The sequence below is a fragment of the Azolla caroliniana genome, unplaced genomic scaffold, assembly GCF_043228905.1.
Source record: "Azolla caroliniana isolate FFs.n. ecotype wild unplaced genomic scaffold, voAzoCaro1.0.p SCAF_5, whole genome shotgun sequence".
Lineage (NCBI taxonomy): Eukaryota > Viridiplantae > Streptophyta > Polypodiopsida > Salviniales > Salviniaceae > Azolla > Azolla caroliniana.
This window is the reverse complement of record NW_028230440.1, coordinates 1,234,669-1,251,544: the sequence shown is the minus strand read 5'-3', so window position 1 is coordinate 1,251,544 and position 16,876 is coordinate 1,234,669. Positions and strand designations below refer to the sequence as shown.

The window sequence follows — 16,876 nt, the reverse complement described above, 5'->3', positions numbered from 1 at the left end:
TGAAACAAATCAAGAATCCCAAAGTACTCTTTTGAGCCTTAAAGGTGGGGGATTGTAAAGCAGAACAAAAGAATGTAAAAAATAAGTCGATTTACGAAGTGCAAGCAACTGCTTGGATCTTCCATGAATTTAGGTTCTATGGTCGAGTGGAGCAGCCCAGAATAGGCGATATACGTATCACGGGGAGGGGGTTCTATCCACATTAGGAACTCATGAAAGCCTATACCAAGACAACCCCTTGTCGGATGATGCTCCGAAGTAATGCTGGATTGTCCGAGCATATGAGGATAGAACTGTTGTAGAAATGATGGCCGGTGTTGGACAAGAAGGAAAATGAAGGGTACCGTGGGAATTTTAGAAACGGGAGAGTGAAGGGGACCGCGAGGGATAAGTTGGGAATTAATTCTATGAGAACAAGCATCGCTGCCTTTCTTTCTTTGTGGGTGGCGTGTTCTTTCTAGCTTCTTTCCTGTGTTTGAAAGTTATACCTCCATGGCATCCAAAACCATGGAGATGGAAGGGAAATGGCAGTGCACTCGATCATCATCAGAGAGTTTGCACGCTGAAATGTAAGTGCTTATTCTATATCCAAAACCGACTAACGTTTGTAATTCACAGTCCATGCCAATATTGTAGTTAGTTTCTCTATATTTGCCCTTCGTTGCAATTCGTTCTGCGTGTAGTTTGACATATACATAAAGTCAAGAATCCATGAGACCTTTCTCTCTTTTCTGCGTGTTTTGAGTAAATTGTATTCGTTTTTCTAGTTGAGAAAAGCTGACTTTTATTAAGTTTTATATATTTATTAAATCTAGTGTGTATATATATGTGCGTGTTCAAATAAAAATGGAAGTACACAATTCCATCTGTCTTGCAATTGATCGATGAGAGTGGAAACCATGTATAAAAGGGAGCTACATGTTAGTAAAAAAATTGATAGTAAAAAGAAAGTGTTACCTTTATGGTTAACTGTTTATAAATGACTAAGTACATATTTAAGTCAAGTATGTTATTTGGCTGAAAATCTAATTAGGCTTCTTTATTCTGTCCTATTCTCAGTGTCATTTTACAGCTACTATATCTATGGGTCAGATGTGTTGTTGTGTAAAAGTTGGCCATTCATACATTGGCATCAAGGAAAAATGGGGGAGATTTGATGAAGTTCTTGAATCTGGGATCCATTGCGTGAATTGGTGTAGAGGGGAGAATCTGAAACAAGTTGTATCTTTGCGACTTCAGCAACTCGATGTTAAGTGCCAATCCAAAACAAAGGTTTTACTTATCTTAATTTCATAGAGTTCAGAATGATGTATAAAAAATCTGATGTCTTGGATTTGTTAATGCAATTGTAGGACAATGTTTTCCTTACCATGTTGATGGCAGTTCAATATAAAGTTTGTCCAAAGTTTGTTCACAACGGGTTCTACAACCTCACAGATCCAAGGGTGCAGATCAAATCATTTATTCGAGATAGTGAGATCCAGTTTTTGTTGCTTACATTGATGCCTTCTTGAATTGGAACATCAAACTTTATTAAATCTTCTTGTTCTTTAGTGATCATGACCACCATACCGAAAATGAATGCTAGTGATTTTTATGAGAATCAAGATGAAATCAAGGAATCTGCTACTGCTTATGTTCAAAAGGTTAGATCTCAAAACTACTGAAATTTTTTCACGATATTTCTTGATGTTATTCTTGACTCTAATAAAAATAGTTATACCCCAGGGAATGTTGATGAAAATTGATTAGGTTCGCATTATATCATAGATGAACCAATCTACGAGTAACACCTTTGTACATGGCCATGAAAAATAAATTTATGTAGCCTTAAAAACAATGTATGTAAGTCTTTGGGTGTCATGAGAAATTAGAGTTTCTGTTAAGCCAAGAGATGAAATGCTCTTTTGCTGCCTGCCTTTTCTGATTTATCTCAGGAACTACAAATTCTCTCTATACATACGAAGCTGGAGACCCCAAAGCTTTTGTCGCACCAAATCTTTACACATTCAACTACAAGTAACCTTGAATGTTGTAGTGCAGAAACACAAGCTTTTTGATGCCTATGCGTGGAGATGAAGGTTACCATTGCCTTTAGTTCATGTTCTAGGAACTGAACATTAGGGATATGTCTCATAAATTGTAATGACGTTTATAATACTCTCTTAGAGCTTTCACGTGATGCTATGAAATATGTAGTTATTGAGGAAAGATTAATGGAACCATTAAGAAAGAAGTGGAAAGATGCTAAAAGAACAAAATTAGAATATTACATTGCAAACATCAATCCTGAATGTTGGGTTCTATACAAGGCAAGAGGGCCTATTGATCGTATTCAACCTTACCTCATTACTAACATGAGTATTAACTCTCGTAGAGCCCTAACGCTCCTTCACACTTGATCACACAATCTAGGTATTGAAGTTGCATTATCGCATCAAAATCAGCCAAATATAAAGGCATGCAAGGTTTGCAAGGAAGGGCTTCTAGAGGATGAGGATCAGTTGTTTTCTACATGCTCTGCATATAATGCAATTCGTAAAAGCTATGATGATATATTAAGAGGGGGTGATGACTTCAGTGTTACACTAAAGAGAACACCTAGAAGGTTGAGCTCATATGTGTATGCCTTATTCACACATCGAGACTTGGTGCGTCGAAATATAAATATCCCTTCTTAGGAAGGAGACACATCTAGAAGGTTCCATGGGTCAATGTTGGCCTCTCTATGGATGCCAAAAAGATCTATCTATCTATCTATTCATTTGTGCACTCACTAATGGTCATGCAAGTTCTGATTTCTGGTATTTCTCAGGGATAACTTGCCAGTTGTCAAACTCATGCCTATATTAAATTCCATTTTCAGATGACATTTCTATCTTTCTAAATGGAGTCAAGGTCCTTGGGGATAGATTCCGCCTTCCTGTGAGGCATTCAAATGCATGGAATAAATTGGTTTTGACTTGCAATTTGCATACAGTATAATTTTCGTTTTTTGGGATTTTGGAGGAAGGGTAGATTTCCTCATAAGTTGAATCTGTGTATTATTGTGGCAAGAGAACAATTTTATCTGTTCAACTTCGCTATGCAGAAAATGCCAAGTAAAGAATGAAGGGATTCCAGATAATGCATCTGTATAATTTACATGCATTCATGCCTCTTTACCAACATCCAATTGATTAGTAAAGATTCAGATGTATACTCAGTACAGAGGATGCAGACTCCACATGTTTTGTTAAACTATGAGAGGTTGAAATCATGCGCATATATATCCTTAAGCATCCCGTGGTGTACGCCAGAGTAGTTTCTTATGCACTCAAGTGGTTGAACAGCACTTGTATATATCACATTTTTTAATATCCTCTGAACTGGGTCACATGGCAATGCTGAAAGATGTTTTGAACTGTTAATATATGAAGGCCCTGTTTTGAACAGGTAAATTTCTGCATAAGTTGAATCTGTGTATATATTGTGCCAAGAGAACAATGCTATTCGATCAACTTCGCTATGCAGAAAATGCCAAGTAAAGAATGAAGGGACTCCAGATAATGCATCTGTACAATTTACATGCATTCATGCCTCTATCTATCTGTCTTTCTAAACGGAGTCAAGATCCTTGGGGATAGATTGCCTTCCAGTGAGGCATTCAAATGCGTGGAATAAACTCGCTTTCACTTGCCATTTGCATACAGTATAATTTTTGTTTTTGTTTTTGCACAAGTTGAATCTGTGTATATATTGTGCGAAGCGAATGATATTATCTGATCAACTTCGCTATGCTGAAAATGCCAAGTAAAGAATGATGGGACTCCAGATAATGCGTATGTACAATTTACATGTGTTCATGCCTCTTTACCAACATCCAATTGATTAGTAATGATTCAGATGTATGCTCAGTACAGAGGATGCAGACTCCACATGTTTTGTTAAACTATGAGAGGTTGAAATTATGAGCATATATATCCCTAAGCATCCTATGGTGTACACCAGAGTAGTTTCTTATGCACTCAAGTGGTTGAACTGCACTTGTATATATCACATTCTGTAATATCCTCTGAACTGGGTCACATGGCAATGCTGATTTTTTTTTGAACAGTTAATATATGAAGGCCCTGCTTTCTTAATAAAAAGAGAGCGTTAGAGCAGTATTGGAGTCATTTAATGTCTTTAGTTCTGCAGGAAATGACACCATATGGTTTTTATATTGTCAAGACCCTCATTCTTGAGGTTATTGAAAATACAGCTGCAAAACAAACCCTCAACAACTCAAAGCAAAGTGAGTAAGTTTTAATAGGGCATTTTCATGTAAAGATAGTTGTACTGTAATATAGTGAGTATAATAATTTTTTATATTTGGTTCATTTGCTGCTTTTATTTAATATGCCATCCATATGCTTGTGAAATGAAAAAGGAAGAAGAAAATATTGATGTCTAATATTCCTTCCTCCTGGTGAGATATACTTTCAGACATGCTTCTTTCAGAAAGAGAATCGAAACCTAATTGAACTTGTGTAGCCTGTAAATTCTATCTGTTGATAGACAATGTCTTCAAAACTGTCCATTTTTTGTGTTACGATCTCCAATAAAATTGTGCGTTAGGAAGGACGATAAGTGCTGCTCTTGCAATGGTATATACTCTTATCATAGAAGAAGTGCAAGGGTTTGATTGTTGCTTTATGGAGTGGTATTTTATTTCAGATTTTTGCACTGAAATCAGTGCAAGGGAGAGGCAAATTATTGGAATGAAAAGCTGAACTATCTACTTATGCTGATGGGAGATCTGTGTATATTTTACACAAGACTTTACTTTATTGACTCTTGCTCCTAGAAAGAACTGCCACATTACTAATGGCATCTGAGTCTTCAACCTCTAGAGTCTCAGAGTCCTCCAAATCCATCCATAGAAACATGTAAACGAATCTGGTTTGTAATGGTACAGTATGGTACGTAAATAGCCAATAACTTGGGTGACTGGTCTTTCTACAGTAATTTTTAGTCTATTTGTCAAAACCACAGATCAACCCAATTGTTGTAGAGATGCTGGCCAGAACCTCTATAACTGTATCCAGTCTTTTTGTTGAACAATGGTGTCTTGACAATGGATGGAAACTCAAAAGAGGTTTCCTGTTTTGGTCATAAAAATCAACGAGTGACAAAACATGTCTATGTTGGTATTCCTATAAGCATGTTTAGTGTATTGCATGCTCACCAATATCTCCCTTTGGTCCTCGAGTAGCTTTGATGTGAACCATTTTCCTATACATGGGAACTTTTTACTTTGGAGCTGGCAAGAGCATTTTTACCCACGTAACCACATGTACATGATATACCTCATATGTGGTGCTACACAGTACTTAGGGAAGTTAAGGTTTTCCATATAACTCTCACTTCACTCATACTATAATGGTTCATCTTTACTAATAGTGAGGTCTTCCAGTCATCCGGTTTTCTTAGTGTGATCTCCTTAACCGCTGCTTTGTGTGCTTTTATCCACGATCATTCGTTTTCTCACATACCTATCATTGCAACCATCAAGGATTACATCTTGTTTAAAGAAAACTCTACATTCTGAATATATTTTCGGAGCTGATATGAAATCCAAATTTTACAGAGTACAGATGCATCTCTTCCATATCTCAAAAGGAAACAGAACATATAGAGTCTTGCAAGAAAGAAATGTAAAAGGTCAATTGAGGAAGCGAGATGTTGGGACCCTTATTACCGAATAGAATGCAACATGTCCACTGCATGGACAATAATTGTCTCATTGAATCGCCGTAGTATACAGATTGTTTATGGATAATTCCACTGTCCCCATCACATTCCTGTGATTGTGGAGGGGTTCGGCATTTGAGGTTACGGCTAAAATTTCTGCATTTTTTCAATGTACAGCTTATGGAATGTATTTGGGCCAATTCAATCCGGTATGAACAATTTCATGCAACTGCGATTGCATGGCTCTTCGGAAACATTGGATCTCCAGCAGGATATTATAGAATAGCTATGCTCGATATCCATAAGTGGCTGGAAGATCGTATGATGGGGGCTTAGCAATGACAAATGGAGTGCTAGTTTCAGACACATATTTATGATCACTTGACACTGTTAGGAATAGCAAAGGATTATGAGGAAGGTGTGATGCTGAAGTTTGAGAGTTTCAGTGGCTTGCAAGATAAGCTGTAGGCTTTACTGCAGCATAGACAGCAGGAAACTTCAGTGAATCATAAAAAATGCACAAGGCTGCCACCTTGAAAACTGCATTGCAGATGTGAACCATTGTTGATAGAAGGTGAATCACTTTCTTCATAGGTTCACTTCAAACAAGTTTTCTCATGTGCATGGTTGAAAAAAACATTCGTAGTGGATGTCATGATCCATTCACACAAGTTGGCTGTGGAAAAATTCTCTGAGAGTAATGTGAAGAACATTATGCAATTGATACAGAATGCATCAATTGCCAATGCTTTGCTCCAAGGAAGTGCAACTGGATTTAAAGGACATGCATTAGGTTTCCAGCTGGAAAGATGATTTGTAGATTAAAGTTTGTAAACTATATGCATAGATCTTGTAAAGCAAATTAGCGTTCATATTTTTAGATGAATGCTTAATAAGTGTCACTTCAGTTGAGTTCTCTTGATCCATTTCTCTTTGTTGTCTCTCTTATATAGGTGTTACATTTTTCTTTAGATTTCGGACATATGTAAACATATCATTCATAAGGAAACAAGATATGATTGGTAAATCCCAATGTAATGTCCTACAAATATCAAGTATCCTTCATAAAGAAAGATGGATGGACTGAGGAGGATTTGTACATAATAATTTTAATATAATGAAAAACAACCTGTTTCTTGGTAGTTTTATGTATTTTCATGCAGTTACTATGGTTTTAAAAATAATATATTGCCCCCTGTAAGAGACAATGCTAATAAAGGTTAATAATAAAGAGCTTTTAATGTATGTAGGCTATGCAGATGAGGTTGGACAAGGTTTGAGCATACCCTTCAAAGACATCAATGAGACTTCAGTTCATTTAAACAAAGTTCAAGAATACTGGATCAATGTGCACGAAAGGAATGCTGAGCTTCATGAACAACAAATTGCACTGGAAAAGGAGAAAATTAAAGTAGTAAAAGCATCGGTGGACATCTTAGCAGAAGTGGAAAGCCAAAGGACTGCAGCTTTTGTGGGAGCTGTCAACACATTATCGTCCTGTATTTCAGGACTCACTACTAAACACAATGTCAACTTACTTACGTGAGGAAGTGAACATTTACTCGCATAGTTGTACATGTTAGGGAACATTTACTTGCATTGTCCTGAACATATCCTCCAATGCTTTAAAGTTGGTACATGGTTTATTAAGTTTTAAACACAACATGAACAAGACTGTTATAAATAGCTCTATATTACCATAATCAAACCTATACACTTAATTCATGTTGATGGTGAATGCAATTTCTCATATAAATAGCTCTATATTACCAATATGTAATTAGTATAAAAGATAAAGATTCTTTTTCTCCTTGTTTGAGAGCATGATATAACTAGGACAGGGTCATTTTAAGGCATCCCACAAACCAAGATTGATCTCTAATCAACATATAGTAGACGTCATTGATGTGCATTGCAAACATCAGTTTCTTGCTATCAATTCACCAATCCATCCAAGGTTCATGAGCCACCAATTTTAGACTTGGAGTCATAAGCTTTACCATACAATCATAATCATGCTGCTGGAATGCTAGATAGTGAGACTAGCCTAGTGCGAACCCTTCCGCCCTAATTATAAAAGGAGGTAATGTAGGGCTTCAAAAAAAGGTCTTGTACAAATAGTGCATCATGCTGTTATGAGATGATGTCCCTCCTTATGGGAGAAGTGCTGATTCGGCTAAGAGTCGGATTGGTATATGGGCCGGTTGAGAGCCGGCTATCCGGCTAAGGACAAATATGTAAATACATACATACATATGTATGTATGTATGTATAAACCCTAGGCATGCATGATTAGTGATTGCTACACATAACAAAGTAGAATATTGTGAGATAGAACTGAGAAGATAGAACAGTAAGAGAAAGGAGATCAAAGGACTGTGTGCTGTGGAGGTCGAGCTTGTGTAGCAGCCGACCCTCGAATCTGACCCGACAGGTTGATGACTCTGCATAGATCGTTTCTTTGTTTCCCTTGTTCGCTGTGTATATCCGCCTATTGAGACGAAGATCTTAACAAGGTTATGACCATGAGTTCTTATATACACTCTCCGATAGTGAATCTGTTCGGAGTTTGTCAGCTCCCGTAGTTTTTCCCATTTAGTGTTTCCACGTTAAACTTCTGCGTCGGCTCTTTTCTTTTTTCACTTGTTTGTCCGACTGTCTAGCTTAAGTTTAACCTAAGAGTCGGCCAGGCCGAGACTGACCCCTGTATTCCTTTCAGTTGCTGTCTGGTCTAATAGTTTGAATAACAATGTTAACATAGATTTGACACCATTCTTGGCCTAATGTCTAGTTGTTGCTCTATCTCCCTCTTGGTTTAGTGCAAGACTATCTTGCATTTACATAGTTTCTACATTATGTATAAACCATGTACTAACCTTTGCATGTACAACTCTAGCATTGCTGCTGCTTGTGGAAACTAATCCACCGATCTCAAACCTCTGTGTAGTATGCCTAACTCCAACAAACAGTATCAGACTTATAGGTTCGGCCACAATAGTCGTCCAACGTAGGAGAAGATCTGGAAGACTAAGTATACTAAGTAGTGAAGAAGAATTAGGAAACATACCACAAACAATGGGCCTGTGTGGGGGGAGGACTTTGACCATCAAACATCAGAAGACGGCCAGAATGTAATCAGAGGCGTCCTGCGGTTCATTCAATTGGGCTTCCACTACTTGGGAACTGAATCAAGGAGGGATTACCTGCCTCAGGCAGGGCTGAAGGGGTTTAACCTTCAGACCTGTATCAATTTCATACATGCAAATTTTCTCTATCTATGGAAGCATTGCGCTAGCAATGTCCTAAGTGAGAGATAGGTAGTCCAGGGAGGACCAACGAGAGGAAAGGAGACGTGTCGAAATGGACTTTGAACACCAGGAAGACTTACATCAACTAGCAAATGTGCGAAAAGAATCATTGAAACTTGAATTATGTTGGAGAAGTTTGGGTGACACTTATGAGAAGAATGGTGGCTCCAACAAAGTCTATTCGACAAGCACATTGTATAAGATTCAAATCAAGACTAAGGGATGTGGGGAAGTTTACTTACGTTGTTGTTATAGCTAGTCTTCCCACGCTAACATAGAAACAAATTTATGGGATTGGGGCAAAGTCTACTCTATTGTTGAATATGAGTACAAGTGGGTGTCAATCCACTCTTCACCCTACTAACACATAGCGATAAATGAGAAAACAAACTATGAAATTAATACTGAATCAATCACGTACCCAAGAGGTTAGAATATAACCAAAAGTGCTTAATCGCTTAAATATAAATGTTAATGTATTCAACACAGTAAACAAGAAAAGCAAAGAAATGATACAGCAAAGCACTCGATCGCGAGACAAAGAATGCTCTTCAAAAGCTACAACCAATGCCCAAAACGTGAGTTTAAGACTTAAGCCTTAAATTAAATAATTGGGGTTATAACTAAGAAGAAATTTAAGATTTAAGATAGGCTTAAGCCTCACTAAATGTTAAGAAGAAAAACCATTATGGACCTATAAAGGTGTATTTTCTAGCTTTTAGAATAATGCCCTTGGGCCTTTTCACATTCTACCACAAGTTTGTTTATCCATTTGTTTCATTCAATAGTGCTACAATTATTCCTTCCTTTTCCACCAACTTCCAAGTGTATGGAAATGGTTAACATTCATAATGAACAACATCCAATTGTGTGAAAATGGTTCACAAGGAATCATAATCCTATCACACACTTGGTTGTTTGATTTGGGCACATCATTTCACTTCATATCATATCAAGCCCACGAACTAGGAACCTTTCACTTGGGTCAATTGCATGGTTTTGGACATCTAATTTATCACTCTAAATTTGGTCGATGAAAGCAACTCATTTTGGAGGAAGTTGATGTGCCAATGGAGTGAGATTAGTTATGATGTCGTGTTTGACAAGCAGACCTTCAAAATCTTGAATGGAAACCTTATTTTGCAGGAGGTAACTACTATACCTCATTCTATCTACTCTATGTTTCTAGTTAATAGGAACATATGTTACTAGTAATTGAGTACTCGATGATTGAGATGTGGCACAATGAGTTTTAGTTTTGTGAACACTAAGTTTATAGAAAAAAAATTAAAAATGTCTATGACACACATGTAGAACGTTCATGGATGATTTAAATTAGGAAATACCCCTCAAAGAGATGCATATATATCTTGCAATTGTGGAGATAGAGAAAGGCGTTATGAAAATGAAGGCTCTATTATATGATGAAAATGGATGGGAATACAATTTCCACGAGTTTCAGATTTTTTATGTGGACCAAACCATCCACATGCGTAGATAATGCATTATACATATGCCATGTATAGCCATTGTTTTATCATCCATCCTTTTACTCTCACCTTATATGCATGGCTCCCTCTCATTTCTTGCTTCAACCTTGTGGGTTGTGCATAGGCTCCTTCTTGCCTTGTGTAGTTGTACTAATATGATTTCTCTACTTCGACTCCACCCATCCTCACATCAACTTTTCCAATGTCCCTTTGTGTATGTTGTCTCTCACCGAGATGGATCCATATCCATAAGTCTACCAAAATCTAGATAAAATTAGACATCACGAACTACAATATGAAACATAAAATTGGATGGTATATTAGTTTTCCCAATTATGTTCATGAGTCACGACACCTACTTATTTGAATTGGAACTATGAACAACCTGAGGTAACATATTCATATAAATTTAAAATTGATGATTTTGCTCCTAAAAAGCAACATTTCTTATTAAGATTGTCAACTTGGGCCATAGATTCGTAAGTATGATAATAAGGTTGAACAATGTGCCTAAAGTTGACTAATTTCAAGTGCAAACTAGAAGTAGCGTGTTTAACTTAAAAAATGGACAAATTTATTTTTGAAATGTAAAGGTATTAGAAGGAATTAATGCAACTTATAAAAACCATAAAACGTTTGAATATGTATAAATACTAGCATTGATATACCACTTATGCAAATGCATGATATTGTGACACAAGGAGGAAGTAGCCCGAGGTGGAACTACCAGCCCCCACGCTGGCTGTTTCCGGCTCACTTACCACCCTCCCTCTGTTGTTGACCCCAAGAGTTGTCTTGTACTAGCCATCACTACAGGGCACTGTTTTAATTGTAGGTACTTACACTAAGTAGTCCGTCCGAAAGGCGATGTAACTAGTCTCAATTTCTAGAACTTGATCGGAGGGGGATTCCCCGATCTATGCTTAAGCCTCCTTGTACAGTCTCTTTGTAATAATCTTACCTAACTAATGGGAAAGTGGCTTCATTTTGAAAAAAAATAAAATATATTATATTAGTCAACTTATACTTATGTTTTGTTACACGACTTTCGATGCAAGTTTATACCATTATTTTGCCTGCACTTAAACATCAGGAATGGTTGTTGCACACTATATATTGGGACCATGCATGACATATTGCTTCTTTTGAGATGGTGATGTGTCACATCTAGAGAAAGGAAATATGTATGTATATCCATTATATTTTACGCTTTCCTTTCCTTAGCCCAACATTGGACCTTAAATCTATTGAATATCCAAAACCCACATGAAGAAAGTTTGTCACCTCTTGTAATGTTAAAAAAAAGATCAAATCATGTTCAAAACTTCTAATCAAGGTGTAAATGCCTCTGAAAAAAATTTGAAAAGTTGTTCATCTTGAAATTAGTGAGAGTGACACATTTGACGTGAAGTATTCAGTGGGTCATGAGAATATTATTACTTGCATTAGTTTATGGAATTATCAACAACAATAGAATTCTACACACTTTCATGTATTATTCTCATGATGTGGTTCGCTACGACCATGAATATCCAAGTCTCGCCATTTCAGAGTCATAATGACCTTCATTGGTAGTCGCCATAAAAAATGGTTTAGCTTTCCTCATATGTGACATTGAGGACATAGTGAGAGTGGGTCCATTATTAGGGTCAAGTAATCCTCCAACATTATGAATTGAGTTGATGTGATTATCTTGATGATATGTTATATGGTTAAGATTCGGAATCTTAATTACATCTTGTAGAGTAGTCACACTACCTTCATTTGTAGAGGTTATGTATTGATGGTTGGTAGACAAATGTAGAGGGTGTGATGACAGAAGAGAGAGAGCACATGATGGTGCACATACATCACCACTTGCAGTAGGGAATGCCCCTTTGCCTTGTATAATATTGTCAATATTATTAGCACCATAGGTAGGCATAGGTGCATGATGCTCATGTTGCAAGTGAAGTAATGACGGTGAAGATGATAAACCATCATGGTTCACAATCGTATAAACCTTGTTGCCGATGTCACTGACATAGTGAAGTGGATTTGATGCAATCATAGTTAAAGGTGTTGCATTACCTAGGCCTTGGAGTTGTTGCATGTTAGTAGCTCTTGTTGGTGTTGAAAATTGATGACCATGATGTTGTATCAATAATTGTTGAATTTTATCATGATAACCTACAATACAAGAATAAACAAACGGATTAAGAAATGGATGCATTTCTATTCAACCTAGAGTAAAATTAAATTAAATTGCTGGCAAAGGGAGCGAAGTTATTTTAATGACTTACATCATATCATGTCGCTCTAGAGTCTAACCTAGTAATAACAAAGATTTAAATTTTGGATCATTTCGTGTATAGATCTCCATGTACTTCTTGACAATAACACTTCACATCGAAGGCTAGTAATGAATTAATAAAGGCATATAATTTTGACTACTATATTAGTAGTGGCATCTATGTATAACATTCAAAAGGATGTCATTAAAGAAACTATTATGCCATGTAAGGGACATTGAAACACACACTAGTGTTCTACAGTCTACCTAAAATGGGTCACTATATCTCCATGTCGTAATTATTAAACAATTAATCAAAATACAGATAGTTTTGTGTTACTCAGCCTAGTTGAAAATAGATGGGACATATGAAGTCCATTGACGTTAAAAATCATTATATTCATTTAATAGAGTGGAGAAGAAATTATTAAAGTCTCCAATTACATACAATGTGTCTTTTCAACTTCTATGGGTCCATGTATTATTGTGTGGTGTCAACATATTCATAATGTATCTTAGATAGGGAAGGGAACATATGATTATAGGTACTATCACACAAACTATATGCCAAGAAATGAATAATATCCATATCACAATAGAGCTGAAGTTGGGGGAAAATGAGATTATAAGGTGAACTTGTTTATACCATCTGGTCTTGTCAATAACTATGTAGTTTGCCAAGTGTTGTGAACATGAACACATACGTGGCCATGTTAGTACATAGCCACAATTTAGAAGCAAGAAGAGTAAAACTTTAGTAGTCTTGTGTGCCTCATCACCATAATGGACCAATCCAAATATAAGGTTGAGTGGATTAGACATATCAACTATTCAAACAAGGAATCCTATAAGCAATCTTGCTCTCTTTTACATCCATGAAAAAGACCTAATTCTTATATATCTTCTTAAATTTCTTATAATTTCCATCACTTTGTAATTGGTTGAGAACAATATAAGTCCTTCTAAAAATGTGTAGAATTTTATCCCTAAACAACTCTCACATGTCCCAACAACTCCTTCAATATCTAATGAATGTGCAGGAAGCATATATAGGCATATGATGACATTTATACTTATTCTATGTACTATCGAACGAAAATAAGCCTAGTGTATTCTCATTGTATCATACAATATAATTGTCCATTCCCTCATGCTAAAGACATGAAGGTGTGCAACAATATAGAAGAAATGGAAGGGTACTTATAATTATAAGGCTTTTGCCTTGTTATTAAATTATATCATTTAAATGAACACCATACCTAGTTGGAGTAGAGAGGCAGCTGAGGCAATAAAAGTTGGGGAGTAAGTCGGCTTCCTACGTCGTCGGTTGTGTCCTTCCAAACGTCTCCTACAACTTCTCTTGGCATCATCGAACTCACTTAGAACATGAAACCTATATGGCACATACAAGAAAAGGTTGTCATGAGAATCCAATGTTGATGCAAATGGAGTTTATGAAAAGATTTAGCATGATAACCATACGTCCATCTGTCCATACACATACACACATAGATCTCATGATATTCCATTGTAAAACATCCTTACTCATCTCAAGTTCAAAGTTTAGTGTAGAGTCAAGAAGAACCTTAAAAATTATGAATTTAGAACTCATATGAGGCTATGGTTTCAAATCTTCATTTACCAAAGCTCAAGGTACCCATAGTGGAGTGACCTTAGGCTTTAAGTCTTGAGAATTGATAACACAAGCTAAGTTGAAGTTCCATGTCATTATAAAATGAGAGGTTGTATAAGATCATTTCAAATAAGTGCACATTATAGAAGGTCTACGTTAGAGAAGAGAGGTCAGCAACATTAACAAAATGATAAACAAAGAGGAGCTCATTACAATTATAATTAATAAAAATTAACCCTAATAAGATGCAATAAGGAGAGGAACTTCATTGAAAGGTGATTGAAGATGAATTGGTTATATGTATGTGTATATACCTACTACATTGTTGACAAAAACGTTGGGCAACACCAGCTTTAATGACCAAGGGGGCCTTTGAGTGCATCTCGCAAACCTTGTGGCGTCGATGATAGTCTTTCTTCGCCTTCCTAAGATCACCATTCATACATCCTTCAATCTGGCAAACCAACGTATTACCAACAACACTACTATGAGTAGTGGTATTGATATGTGCCTTGGTCCAAGTATTGGTTCCGGTGGATGAGTTCACACTTGCAAGACGCTTTTTCCTCTTAGACCTCACGTTTGCATTAATTATGACACTTACATTATCATTATCGTTATCATTAGGAACACCACCGCCATCTATACTACTATGACCATTTTTTATGTTGCTTACAAATTCCTCTTCTTCTTCCTCATCCTCATCCTCCCCATCCTCCCCCTCTTCTTCTTTTAGGCATTCTTCCATGGGTAGAGCATTAAGCAGCTCCGCGAGGTGTGTATGGTCATCACCATTAGTGTTGATAATCTTGTCTAACGTCTTCTCCATCTTCTTCGGCAATGGTTGTGGCGATGGTGGATGGGTATCGAAGAGAGGGTTCGGAGGATGACTTAGAAATGGATGGTCGTGATGGTAATTGAATGGGGATGAATTAGGTTTGTGTTGCCAAGGATGGTCCATGGAAGCTGGAGAGAGAGAGAGAGAGAGAGAGAGAGAGAGAGAGATTATAAGAAACAGTGTAAGTGTGGGAACACACACACACACACACACACTTCTTCTTCTTCTTCTTCATGGAGTTGTTTTCTTTTAGGCTTTATAAAAGCAAAAAGACTATAGGAGGAGGAGGAGGAGGAGGAGGCTGAGTCAGCAGGCGACCCTGCGTGGCTTCTGTATGTATTGGATCCCATCATAATGTAATGGTGGGCAGGGGCCTGCTCTGCTCTGCTCTGGCCACGTGGACTGGCTTTGTCCCCCCACCCTCCCCACCAGCTGGACAGCCGTGTGGCCACGTCAGCTTCCTCTTTTATTTTTTATTATTATCATTTTTCTTTTATTTTGCACCTTTCGCGCGCGCGCAGAAAAAGGACCCAAAGCAACCCTCAAAAAAAAAAAAGGTACTCTTTTTTGTTCTTTTTCCTTTTTTCCTTTTTTGCACTTTCAATGACTCTTCATCTCCCCCCCCCCCCCCCCCTCAAAAAAACTAAAGTTTAGGTTTTCATCAAAAAATAAATCATGTAAAACACACACACACACACACACACACTCTCTCTCTCTCAAAAGAAAAAGAGGTTACCTTCTATTGAGTAATTCATGTCACACATCTCATTTTCTATTTACACCACCACCACTCTAACATCACGGTGCACTCTCACTCACTTTATTTTTATTTATACACGCACACCCACACACACATAGGCTTGTCATTGTCAACTACTACTGGAACTAGTGCTTTCCCGACAGCCTTATCATCAACAACATCATCCATCATTCAGCCTGGGCCCTAGTCGTCTTATTCGGGTTCCCTCTTCCACATCTCACAACTTTTCCCTTTATACCCCCCCCCCCCCCCCCCCCCCCAAATTTCTATTTGCCACGCCCCCTATATACTATGCTCTTGCTCCTCCTTAAAGACAACCTTTTCTTTTTATTAATCTAATTTTAGAGTTAATCGAAGCTCATCTTTTTCTATATCCAATCGTGACCCCTTTTTCATAAGCACATGATGTGTGTTTCAACTTTCACCTTCGAACGCCTTTTACTTCCTTCATGATCCAATCCAATCTTCTTGACCCACTGACCTCTTTCGATGGACTTCAACAAATGTGTAGTTACTTAGGATTCCTTTCCACCTTAAAGATATTATTTCTATTGCATCTACAGTAACTCCAAACACGAACATTATAGGGATGACTTAATGACCTTGTGCCATCCAGCTCAAAGTTTCCTAGCCTCAGAACATTCATCACCCCATCCCTATATGTTCTTATCAAGCTAATTAAATGATTGCTTGTCTACAATGATCTCTTCTCTTGTATTTATGATCATCATATGAAGCCATCCAATGTTCTCCCTGGACCTCACGCGATCAAATCTTTACTGAGGAGATAGTCTTGAGTTGTTTTCCTTATGAAAAACGTGGAATGACACCTCATGTGGAGTTCCCTCATGACCAATCAA

At 37.2% G+C, this 16,876-nt stretch overlaps 2 protein-coding genes, 1 long non-coding RNA gene and 1 pseudogene across 6 annotated transcripts; 3 read left to right on the top strand and 1 right to left on the bottom strand.

Annotated features, from left to right (window-relative positions):
• The first annotated feature begins 432 nt into the window (after window positions 1-432).
• On the top strand, window positions 433-7,440 carry LOC147863509 (hypersensitive-induced reaction 1 protein-like). Of its 4 annotated transcripts, none has more exons than XM_087319676.1 (6): window positions 433-569; window positions 1,060-1,272; window positions 1,353-1,473; window positions 1,555-1,646; window positions 4,180-4,276; window positions 6,966-7,440. In XM_087319676.1, the coding sequence occupies exons 2-6, from the start codon at window positions 1,084-1,086 to the stop codon at window positions 7,259-7,261; spliced, it is 795 nt and encodes a 264-aa protein (XP_087175802.1). In that variant the 5' UTR covers window positions 433-569; window positions 1,060-1,083; the 3' UTR covers window positions 7,262-7,440. The 4 variants fall into 4 exon arrangements, with proteins under 4 accessions (XP_087175802.1, XP_087175804.1, XP_087175803.1 ...); XM_087319678.1 differs by having other exon boundaries at window positions 4,180-4,280; window positions 6,966-7,117; XM_087319677.1 differs by lacking the exon at window positions 6,966-7,440 and adding an exon at window positions 4,699-5,177.
• LOC147863511 (uncharacterized) lies at window positions 1,656-4,157 on the top strand. The gene is made up of 2 exons (XR_015529802.1): window positions 1,656-3,014; window positions 3,436-4,157. It is a non-coding gene; the product is annotated as an uncharacterized LOC147863511 (long non-coding RNA).
• LOC147863510 (uncharacterized) lies at window positions 5,901-6,958 on the top strand (annotated as a pseudogene).
• A 4,472-nt stretch (window positions 7,441-11,912) lies between the features above and the next one.
• LOC147863508 (uncharacterized) lies at window positions 11,913-15,451 on the bottom strand. Its single transcript, XM_087320236.1, has 3 exons — window positions 14,733-15,451; window positions 14,045-14,178; window positions 11,913-12,682 (listed from the first exon to the last, which is right to left on the bottom strand). Exons 1-3 carry the CDS (start codon window positions 15,377-15,379, stop codon window positions 12,030-12,032), a joined length of 1,434 nt encoding a protein of 477 aa, XP_087176362.1. The 5' UTR covers window positions 15,380-15,451; the 3' UTR covers window positions 11,913-12,029.
• Between the last annotated feature and the right edge of the window lie 1,425 nt (window positions 15,452-16,876).

What these genes read in the sequence shown, in the direction of transcription:
- LOC147863509 (XM_087319676.1), top strand. Translation starts at nt 1,084, where the DNA reads ATGGGTCAGATGTGTTGTTGTGTAAAAGTTGGCCATTCATACATTGGC. An exon ending in CTACTGCTTATGTTCAAAAG is followed by an intron (nt 1,647 to 4,179) that starts GTTAGATCTCAA and finishes TTAGTTCTGCAG; the next exon opens with GAAATGACACCATATGGTTT. An exon ending in CCTCAACAACTCAAAGCAAA is followed by an intron (nt 4,277 to 6,965) that starts GTGAGTAAGTTT and finishes TAATGTATGTAG; the next exon opens with GCTATGCAGATGAGGTTGGA.
- LOC147863508 (XM_087320236.1), bottom strand. Translation starts at nt 15,379, where the DNA reads ATGGACCATCCTTGGCAACACAAACCTAATTCATCCCCATTCAATTAC. An exon ending in TTTTGTCAACAATGTAGTAG is followed by an intron (nt 14,179 to 14,732) that starts GTATATACACAT and finishes TGTGCCATATAG; the next exon opens with GTTTCATGTTCTAAGTGAGT. An exon ending in TGCCTCTCTACTCCAACTAG is followed by an intron (nt 12,683 to 14,044) that starts GTATGGTGTTCA and finishes CTTGTATTGTAG; the next exon opens with GTTATCATGATAAAATTCAA.